The 11,276-nt window shown below is 53.5% G+C and overlaps 1 protein-coding gene across 1 annotated transcript; it reads left to right on the top strand.

Annotated features, from left to right (window-relative positions):
• Nucleotides 1–3,513: 3,513 nt before the first annotated feature.
• LOC100277698 (OSJNBa0013K16.15-like protein) lies at nucleotides 3,514–4,552 on the top strand. The gene is made up of 2 exons (NM_001151200.1): nucleotides 3,514–3,814; nucleotides 3,976–4,552. The coding sequence occupies exons 1-2, from the start codon at nucleotides 3,585–3,587 to the stop codon at nucleotides 4,130–4,132; spliced, it is 387 nt and encodes a 128-aa protein (NP_001144672.1). The 5' UTR covers nucleotides 3,514–3,584; the 3' UTR covers nucleotides 4,133–4,552.
• Nucleotides 4,553–11,276: the final 6,724 nt, after the last annotated feature.

Here is an 11,276-nt window from a genome sequence, read left to right on the forward strand (position 1 = left end):
GGGGGAGGAGGACGAGCGGATACGAAACGGAATGCAAATGAACCGCGTACCTGAGGAGGAATGCGGCGGATGAGCAAATGGGAGTGTGGTCGTGGCCCCCGAGCCGCTGCGGCGGAGGCGGCGGCGGCGGTCCTTGCGAGGGGAGAGACCTCTGAGGCGCGGGCGCGGTGGAAACCCTATCGCGAGACCGCGGCTTCCAGAGGAAGCCTGCTTCGCCCGGCTTTTGGTTTCATGTGACGCGCGCGGCTTCTGTGCGAAGCGCGGCCGTGAGAAGCTGCCCAGAATCTGGGCGTTTGGCCGTGGCTTCTGCTTCTGGCGGCCAGAAGCCGCCCAGAATCTCAACCAAACAGGCACTATATATCATTGTTCTTCTAGAAATCAGAACTCGACGCCAGATAGTTGCATCTGATTTGAACTGTTACGGTCCAAAGCTGTAACGGAAAAAAAAAATTTGGCCCGAGGCAGATGAATCTCCTCACTCCAGACTTCCACAGGTTACAAAGCAACTCTGTCCATCATCACTAGCTGTTGTTGAGTACCTATCCCAGGTAATCATGCATGCACCATTGCCTTTCTCGCACTAGCTAGTTGCATGGCACGCCTAAAAAAGGTGGCCAATCAGCGATCCGCGGCACACACGGCACGCTTCATCGCACGACAAGACACGGGGGAAAAAGGAAGCAGGCAGGGGGCTCTCCATGCAGATTGATTGGCCGGAGTATATATATTAAAGCTCTCGATTGCGAGTTGGATCGCAGAGACTGAGCGTTAGGTGCCTTCGCCACAAACCCACAAGCACGCAACGCACCAGTCGGGCAGTGGCAGTGGCAGTGGCGCCCCTCATCGATCTGTTTGGTTCAGCGCAGTGCAGGTGATGGGCTGACGCCTGACGGGAGAGAGTGGTAGATGGAGGCAGCACCAAAAGACCAGGAGCCAACCACCAATCAGTGGCTCGTCGACCCGGAATTGTTCGATCCATCAAATCGGCCGGGGTGTGACGTGCTGCGACTGCGAGGGACCAAAACCAGCGGGCCGGTGAGCGGAAAAAGCGGAAGAAATCAAAATGTCAAGCGTGGGTGGGTGGTTTACTTTGGACCCATGAGGCCATCCATGAGTTTTGTAGAGAATTCTTTCGTGGCCACTCCAACACACGACAATTTCTTCAACTCCTTTTACTACTATCAGCAGGATTAGAATATAAAAAAAACACGATTAAATTTTGGTTATTAACGGTACTAATGAAGCTAGGCATGTGTAACTAATACCTTGTGATGGTGTTTTATTCTCTCATATAAAAAAGCAAGAAAATAAGGCCTGTCGATACGAACGACGACAATGTCAATGACAACGAGAGGGTTAAATTTTTTTAAATAGATGATAGTGAGACAAGTCTATAAGATTGAAGTAGTAATAAAAAAAATATTGTTACTGCTACGAGCACTCGTGCAGGGGGCGGACGGGCGGGGGCAGGCACGCAACCAGTACCAGGCCAGGCCCCGGTTTTGCTTGCTCTGCTCTGGCGGCGGTCTCGAGAATGGCAGCCTTGTGGGCGGCGGTGCAAGTGCAACTTGGGCGCCATTTGCCTCCAACGACCTTCTGGAATCTGGAGAAAGAAAGAGAGAGAGCTATGCTAGTGCTACGCGTCAGCCCGGCGTGCCAAAATGATTTCTCCGCGGCGTCGAATAATTCACGAGAGGAACCACGCGTGGAAAGTGAAGCTGGAATGCGAATCTAGGGGGCCGTGTAGGCGTAGGTGCTGCACTAGCATTAGAATCTCGTAAAGATGTGTGTATGCAAATGCAGCATTCTGTTATAATGTCTCTTAACTGTATTGGTTCATAGGTTCAGTATTGTATCGTGTAATCTTTTCACTGTCTCTTGTAATTACAAAACTGAACCATCGTCTCATAGCCCTGCATGGCCTAAGAAACCAAAGGTTGTTACTTGCCTTCTTAAAAACATATCACTGGAAATGAAAATAAATGTGGACATATATGATGTCCCCGTCTCCTAAAATAGATCGAATTTCTAGATTTGTTCTAATTCGAACTGGTAGTAGTTTCAAACATATTCTGTAGCGCCTTGAATACTACTAATTTGTGCTATAGATAATGCATTTTCTCTCTCTTAAAGGTGATTAAATTCAGAGTAATTTGACCTAGATCGACTTATTTCATTATAGACGCACTACTTCTTTTCCATAAGTATACATTTGCTACAGTTTCCGTATGATACGATTAAGAACATTTTGTACACTATTAGTTTATGTACTATAACTATGCACGTCGAGGCTACCGATCTTCATTATACATAAATCCAAATAAAATATATAGGTTGTCCGTTTCAGATTAAAGCTAGATATTCGGACTGCTGCAGCTGTAATCCATAAAGGCAAAACACTGTAGAAGCAGTACAAATCGGTACAGATTAAAGCCAATCTAACAGGCTAACACACTTCCGTTCTAAAAAAACATGTTATTTGGAATAAGACATTAGTGTAACCTAAAAAAAACTACATGCATAAAATATCTTTAAAAGTATCTAGCTTTTAAATATGTACTCGAGGTTATATGAGTATAATTCTATTTAGGAATACTTCCAAAATCTTATAAAAATAACGGTTTAATAATATATTCTAGAAAGAATTGGTGGTGGTGAGAGGGGGCACTTTTTTTAACCGAATGGGTATATTCAAACAGTCAACCTACTCTTCCAAGTTATAACTTTATATATAAATATCTGCTTAATTGCTTACAGGCTATGAATCGGTAGAGAATCTATATGACAGAAATGTGGACAAAGTTGAAACCGCACCAGGGTGTTGTTGTCATAGTGTGAGTATATTCTCCAGTTCACCTCTAGGAAAAGCCTTCAATGTTGTGCTAAAAAATGGTTGAACTGCACAATGACAACATATGTTTGTTTCAGTTTTTTTTGATTAGCTATTCTAAGAATCTAGGTGTGAAAGAATTTAGGTTTAAAGATAATTTGAGTATCGTAAGAATTACGTGCGGAGAAAGATAAAGATATTTATAGGGTTTAAGATCTAGAAAGTGACGAATTTCTACTATCGCGACGGCTCGATCGATTATGTGTTCAAGTTAAATTTGAACGTTTTTCACTAAAACGATTATCACAAAAGCGTGCTGCAAAGCTGAGCGTTTGGCATAGGAGCAAAGCCATACTTTAAGTTTAGAGGAGACAAATCAGATATGGCTATTAAGAAGGTATTTTTAGCTTATTTACATGGTAATTAGTTAAAAATATTAGTGGCTTCTATATAATTAGGGTAGCATCAGGAGGACATTACCTCCCTATGCTATTTAGGAGTCTGCAGCAGTTTGTCAGTTTGTGATGGACAAAACTGAATAAACTTAAACAAACACCGCCATAAATTATGTTAGGGGCTATTTTAATCTCCACGACTAAAATTGAGGACCTAAATGAGAAATTGCACCTTCCCCTTTCCGTCTCCCACCAAAATATAACGCCCCTAGCTCTCGTCTTCCCCGCACCCCACTTCCTTCCACAGCCGGAAAAGAGAAAGCAGGAGCACCAATTCGGCGCATAGCCAAGCCAAGGAAATGGCGCACTACCACCCCGTGTCCGCGGACACTTACCAAGACCTCGAGGCTGGCTTCTCCGGCCACTCCTCCTCCCCTCTGAAGCCCGCGGCCTCGCCGAGGCGGCCCGGCCGCATGTTCTGCGACCCCTGCGACGACGGCGACGAGCTCCACGGCCGCCACCACTACCTCGACATCTGCTTCCGGTGCCGTAAACTCCTGTCCGGCAACAGAGACATCTTCATGTACAGGTAAACACCACCGCCACCACCACCGATCTAGAGTATCCGGGGGGGGGGGGGGGGGGGGGGGGGGGGTCCCCTCCCCTAAGAAGAGATCTCCGTCCGTGGCATGGAGGAACGGACGAATGGTTCGCTGACGGCGGTGTGCCTGTTTTTTTTTTCTATCGCAGAGGTGACCTGCCGTTCTGCAGCGAGGAGTGCCGGCAGGAGCAGATCGAGATCGACGAGGCGAGGGAGCAGCGGCTGAAGCAGACGGGGCGGGCCGAGCAGCAGCGGCAGCGGCAGCAGAAGCAGAGCCCCCAGAGGATCCCCATCTGGGCGTGGTAGGATGAGAAAAATTTTGGGCGCCGGGAAAACGAACGAACGAACGTAGTAGGATTTAGCTGCACCTCAAGAAGAACCCCCCAAGCAAGGGCGACGCGCTGCGTGTGGAAACAAACGCCCGTGGATCACCGCCGGCTCGACGCAGGAGGAGGAAGGCCACGCGCCACGGCACAGGCCGGCAGGGCAGGGCAGAGAGCCCATCCAACCGGCTGCTGCGTCTTTTTACCTTCGTTTGTTGACGAAACCGAATGGCCTCCCTCCTCCTGATCTCCGAAAGATGGAGACGGAGGGGTTGGTTTGTGCGTGAGTTTTTGCACGGTTGCACGAGTGAAATGGTGTGCGTGCTGATCGCCGTGTAAACCCTGTCGATACGGTATGAAACAAGCGAGAGGCCTAAACAAGTCCCTCTCGAATTTCTCGTCAGTTCAGCTGTCCTCCGCTTCTCCTTCCCGAGTCTGAGCTCGTGATCTCTCGCTTACACGTCTTCTTGCTTGCCGCCGTGAAGGAGAAAGATCATGTTGATGCTGCCAGCTGAGCTGTTGATGCTTCCGGGAGTTCTTTGTTAAAAAAAATAGAGAGACGGTTGCATTGAAACGGCCATTGTTCAGTTGTTCCTGTGAACAGACAATTCCCGTTGCAGGCTGCACAGAAACCTCAGCCGGGTCTGTCATTATTGTCGCCTTCTACTGTGAACAAAACAGAGGACAGGGCACTGCTTGTTGTTCGGGCAGCTGAACAGAAAGCTCAGAGAGAGATAGAGACTGTTGATTCATTAGTGCCTGAAAATTGGCCGTGAACTTGAGAATATGCCACGGCTATTGCTCCCAGAGAGAAAAGCAGCAGGGAGGCAGTAAAAAAATGAAACCACAAAGCAAAGCTAAGCGTCATGTGTCATCACCATCCATCAGGCCTGCTTCCTGGAAGCTTACAAACCTGAGGTCACACCACTAACGGTGATTTTTATACCCAAACGCACAGTTAACTAGTAAACTCCTTCCTATACGCACGCAGAAGCATGTTGTGTTGCCCCCAATGTGTAGCGCTGTAGGGTGGGCCCCGTAGTACGCCTACCCCGGGCAGGCTAAACAAATCTTTCTCTCTCCCTGCGAGTTGTGCCGTCCATGTGCCGCCAGGAATCCTTTGGGCGCGCGGCAAAGGGCAGGCAATCTAGTCTAGGCCTTAAGCCCATAAACAAAGCACTCGGATTCCGCCCGCCACGTTACGCCGGCATCGATCCCTCCATGCTCCACGACCCGTGCCGTGTGCCCCTGGCGGGCGTCTCGTAGCTCGCACGCAAGGAAGGAGCGCTCGCTCTGATCATCACTGCGCGAGCGGCATCTCGCCCGGTGCCGGTGGTTCGGGGGGCACCCACGCCGGATCCGCACGTGTCGCGGCCGCGCGCCCATGCCTGATGCCTCCTCCGCGCATGCGCGTGCCGTCCTGGCGCGCTGCGCTGCGCTGCGCTGCGCCGCGCCACCAGCCCCTGCCCCCCTCCGCTGCCTACACGCAGAGGACCGCGCCAGGGCACCACGCCATGCGCGCATGTGGTGTGATGCTTTGCTAGCCTGTCTGTGCCTTCGTGTACGGCGGTTGCAGGTTGCTGAAGCCTGCACTGTGCAGCGTTACGGTCTGGGGAACGCCTGGAAGAAGACGAACGCGCACGAAAGCTGAGCATGGCGCGGTGGAATCGCCCGCCTGTCCACCTCTCGTCGCGTTGGGCGGGGCGGGAGCGGGATTGTGCTGTCGACCTCTTGGGGGTGCCAAAGTTTGAACGTGCCGAGGTCCATGTCGCCACCGGGGTTTTTTTTTTTGTTTCTGGCGTCCTGGCCAGTATGAAAAACCATGTGCGCTAGCTAGCTAATTCTTGTCGCTTTGGAGAGGTAAAGTCGCGAGGTGGAGCAGTGTTGGGGCGAAGGCAGAAACGCCACCCTTCGCTCGAAGTCTCCGCTGCTTAGCCGCTGCTCTGACAGAGACAAAGCAGGCAGGGACACCCTTCGCTTGATCGGCACCAAACGAAGACCAGCGACGAAGACATCCCACAGTGCGGCCTCGTCCAGCTCTGAGGCCCACGTGCGATCCGGCCCATTGTAACGGGCCCTGCGTAGCCGCCGCGTGTTACGGGCCTAATTTGTAAAGGCATCCCTGTAATTACAGTCTGTAACCCTGCTTTATGTGAATATTCTGGGGATAACCTAGGTAGCTGAGGGCACATGCGTCCTTGAGACAAGGCGCTGGGCGTTCACGTACCTATAAATACCCCTGTACAGTGCCCGTGGGAGGCCAGATTAACAGAGTTGTTGCCTCCTAGCACGTAACCCTGTTGTCACTACTATTCACCCTTGTTGGCCTCCTTGCGATTGAGAGCAAGTTCCAACATTTGGCGCCCACCGTTCGTGCTACGACAAAACCACCCGCGATGGTACCCAAGAGAGCTAACCCGAAGGCTGACGAGGCTGCGAAGGCAGCACTGCTCGCCGCAAGAAAGGGCAAGACCCTCGCCCTCACCCAATCCACCCACCAAGAGCCCCACTCTGAAGACAATGTTCCCCGCACTTGCGAAGACGACACCTTCCGCACCTGCGGACCCAAAGGACAATCGCAGCCGCCCCCAGGCTTCGCCCCACTGGAAGGCGCGGACCTCACCGAGGACGGTGAAGTCCTCGGCGTCTCAGCGGAAGAACAGCTACAGCTGCGCGCCCTGCGCCTCAAGAACCGCAATCTCCAGAGGCAGAAAGAGATACTGGAGGCCAAGCGCCAGCGTGTGTCCGCACTAGCCAAAGTGCGGCAAATGATACGCGACGAGGAGCAGAAGGCCCAAGACCTCGAGCGTGAGATCGCGCTGATGCAGCGCGAAGGCCACCTTGGCCTGCAGCAAGAGTCACCCCTCCAGCAGCGCGCACAACCGGAAGACACGCGCGAAGGCCACCTCGGCCTGCAGCATGGGCCACCCCTACAACACCGAGCACAGCCGGAAGACCCACGTTTCCCCAGCGTGACCACACCTTCCAGCACGGCGCGTCATTCCAAGGGATCAACTACCTCGACGAGCGAAGTCCCCTGGCGCCACACCTGCAAGTGACGCCTTGGCCAACTAACTTCCGAGCAGGGACCTATCCCAAGTACAACGGCAGCACCGACCCGGCGCAATACATAATGAGTTATCAGGTCGCCGTTGCATCCACCGGAGGGGACGACGCCACAATGGCGAAGTCTTTCATCATCGCCCTAGAGTGCCCAGCACTCACCTGGTTCACCAGACTGCCTCCGCTGTCCATTGATTCATGGAGAAGTCTCAGGGACAAGTTCCTGCTCAACTTCCAAGGATACCGCTCAGACACCGATGCCTTGGCCGAGCTATCGCTTTGCAAGCAGTTGGAAAAGGAGACTCTGCGGGAGTATTACCGCAAATTCTTAACACTCAAGTCACAGCTGCCCTCCGTCGATGATCAGATCGCTATCCACTACGCCATCAGTGGCCTTCGTGCCGGCGTCCTCTATAGCCACTGTATCAGAGATCCACCCAAGAACCTCCAGGAGCTATATCAGCTCTTTGAAAAATATGCCAAATCCGAAGAGCTCCACCAACGCAAGGTTGAGTCACAGCGGAAACCCAAAGATGCCCCGCAGTCCAGCCGCACGTGGACGAGGCCTCCGTAGCCAGACTCCGGTCGAGACGGCCGCAGTCAGCAGCAAGTGCACAACATCGCCAACCAGCATCCCGCTGCTGACCCCCCTCGTCGCCAGGAATATCCCCCCCGGGGCCGCGGAAATGGAACTCGTGGCAGGGGCTGAGGGCGCGCGCAGCCGCCGCGCCGATTCTACTGCCTTTTCCACGGCGAAGACTGCGCCCACCAAACCAAAGACTGCCCCGAAACGAAGGCCACCAGAGACAGAATGGCGAGGGCGCAGCCAGCCGACAATCCCAGAATTGTCGCGCATAATGACCAGCCACCCCCTCCACCATATATCCACGCTCTCGCCCCGCATCCACCGCACCACGCTTACCAACACCATCAGGAAGTACAAATCGTACCTCCTCCACCCCCACCACCTCACCAGCAACATCAAAACATCCCCCATGCCCCAAAGCAGGAAGACTTCGCCGATCAACCATATCGCGGAGTCATTCACATGATAACAGGGGGGTCCAGCACGGACTTAGACACCAAGCGGCAGAAGCGGGACCACTACCGCAGCATCAACCATGTTGCCGTCACTGGCCCAGTTGTGCAGACAAAGTGGTCCCACATACCGCTAACCTTCGACGCACGAGACGTCGACCTGCGCAGCGCCCCCCACATCGACGCTATGGTCATCAATTGCAACGTGGCAGGCTGGGACTTACACAAAGTCCTAGTCGACAACGGCAGTCAGGCGGACATCATCTTCCTCCACGCCTTCGACCGCATGGGTATAAGCCACAGCCTGCTCAAGCCTTCGGACAACCCGTTGTATGGCTTCGGCAGCAAGGGCACCTTTCCCGTCGGCAAAATAGAGTTGCCCCTCTCCTTCGGTGTAGCACCCAATGCCCGAAGTGAGCAAGTAACCTTCGATATTGTCGATATGGTATATCCATACAACGCCATCATGGGCCGGGGCTCCATCAATAAGTTCGAAGCTGCCATCCACGGACTGTACCTATGTATGAAGATACCAGGTCCGCTAGGCGCTATTACGATCTACGGCAACCAGCAGACGACGCGCAACATAGAGCGGGACTTCGTGCCTGGTCAGAGGAACGTGCACTGTCTCACGACCCAGCGCGAGGTCCCTGCGCCCGCCGGCCCAACCGATAAACAGCACGACAAGGCACAGTTGCAGAGCCAAGACGGGACCAAGACTGTCTCCCTCGATCAGGCCACGCCCAAGCAGACAGTCACTATCAGCGAAGACCTTACCTCACATGAAGAAGAGAAGCTTCTCTGCTGCCTGGCCAAGAATAAAGATGTCTTCGCCTGGTCCGCCCTCGACCTGGTCGGAGTCAGCCGATCCATAATTGAGCACAGCTTGGGAATTGACCCCTCGGTGCGACCAAAAAAGCAAAGGCTTCGCAAAATGTCCGACGAAAAGACAGAGGCCGCCAAGGCGGAGGTGCACCGCCTCCTAGAGGCTAAATTCATCGAGCCAGTGGCTTACCCCACGTGGCTCTCCAATGTTGTAATGGTGCAGAAAAAAAGCGGGAAATGGCGAATGTGCATAGACTTCACCAGTCTCAATAAGGCCTGCCCAAAGGACAATTTCCCGTTGCCACGGATCGATAAAATAGTCGATAGCGCGGTCGGATGCGAGGTCATGTCACTCCTCGACTGTTTCTCCGGCTATCACCAGATATACATGAAGGAGGAAGACAAGGCTAGCACCAGCTTTATAACACCCTTCGGCACTTATTGCTTCATCAGAATGTCGGAGGGACTCAAGAATGCCGGGTCCACCTTCTCCAGACTCACCAAAACAGTACTCGAAGGGCAGGTTGGCAGAAATATATTTACATATGTGGACGACATCGTCGTCGCCAGCAAGAATAAGGAGGACCATCTCGCCGACCTCGCCGAGACATTCGCGAACATGCGAGATGCACGACTCCGCCTCAACCCGGAAAAGTGTGTCTTCGGTGTTCGCCAGGGCAAAATATTGGGCTACCTGGTGTCACACCGCGGCATCGAGGCCAACCCAACCAAGATCCAGGCCATCGTAGACATGTCGCCTCCGCAGTCCGCCAGGGACGTCCAGCGTCTGACAGGGAGATTGGCCGCTCTCAACAGATTCATCTCCAGGTCCGCCGAGCGAAGTCTCCCCTTCCTCAAAACACTTCGCGGTGCAAAAGACTTCGCCTGGGGACCGGAGCAAGCAGCGGCCTTCGCCTCACTAAAACAGTACCTGTCGGAGCTGGCCATCCTCACAAGCCCCGACTCCTCGCTCCCCCTACTGCTCTATGTCGCGGCTTCGCCGCACGCGGTCAGTGCGGCACTAGTGCAGGAGCAGACAGTTGAGGGTGCGGTCAGACAGTGCCCTGTCTACTATGTCTCCGAGGTACTGACACCGTCCAAGTGCAACATGACAGAGCTGGAGAAGATCACCTACGCAGTCGTTATGTCCTCGCGCAAACTGTGCCATTACTTTGAAGCATTCAAGGTCCGAGTCACCTCAGACAGGGGACTCGGCGAACTCTTCAGAAACCCGGAGGCATCGGTGAGGATTGCCAAGTGGGCAGCCGAACTATCCGGCTACCACATCAGCTTCGAGCCCAGGACAGCCATCAAGTCACGAGTCCTGGCAGACTTCGTCGTCGACTAGACTGGGCCAATAACACAGCCAGACCCGTCCACAGAGAAGGTTTGGACTATCCATTGCGACGGCGCATGGTGCCACGCGGGGGCAGGCGTCGCTGCAGTCGTCACCTCACCAACCGGAGTCAAACACAGATATGCAGCACGCCTCAGCTTCGCTCTGGAATCCGACAGATGCACAAACAATATAGCAGAGTATGAAGCGGTTATCCTCGGCCTCCGCAAGCTAAGGGCCCTCGGAGTCACCACATGTATCATCAAAACAGACTCCAAAATAGTTGTCGGCCAGGTCGAGAAAGAATATGCAGCAAAAGACCCCGTGCTCATGCAATACCTCGCGGCCATCCGGAGTCTCGAAAGACAGTTCAAGGGGTTCACTTTGCAGCATGTGGATAGGGCCAAAAACGAGGAGGCCGACGCATTGGCCAAGGCCGCCGCCAGGGGCGAGTCCTTACCCTCCGACGTGTTCTTTCACATCATCGGCACGCCAGCCGTCCGGAGCCCCGAAGGGCTCCAAATAACTAATGATAGCGAGGGCCACCGCATAGTCAATCTAATCATGACCGAGGATTGGCGGGCACCAATAACCCTGTTCCTGCAGGGGTACTATCATCCAACCGACGTCAGCGAGGCCAAGCGCCTCAGACATCGAAGCCGGGACTTCGCACTGATTGAAGGCCAACTCTACAAGAAAGGGGTCAGTCAGCCAATGCTTAAGTGCGTCACCGAAAACGAAGGCATGCAGATCCTACGTGAAGTCCACAGTGGCACGTGCGGCTCACACGCTGGGCCAAGGGCCTTGGCCGCCAAAGTGATCCGCCAGGGTTTTTACTGGCCCGCAATGATCTGCGCAGCAAACC

Source organism: Zea mays, chromosome 2 (assembly GCF_902167145.1).
Source record: "Zea mays cultivar B73 chromosome 2, Zm-B73-REFERENCE-NAM-5.0, whole genome shotgun sequence".
NCBI lineage: Eukaryota > Viridiplantae > Streptophyta > Magnoliopsida > Poales > Poaceae > Zea > Zea mays.

What these genes read in the sequence shown, in the direction of transcription:
- LOC100277698 (NM_001151200.1), top strand. Translation starts at nt 3,585, where the DNA reads ATGGCGCACTACCACCCCGTGTCCGCGGACACTTACCAAGACCTCGAG. An exon ending in AGAGACATCTTCATGTACAG is followed by an intron (nt 3,815 to 3,975) that starts GTAAACACCACC and finishes TTTCTATCGCAG; the next exon opens with AGGTGACCTGCCGTTCTGCA.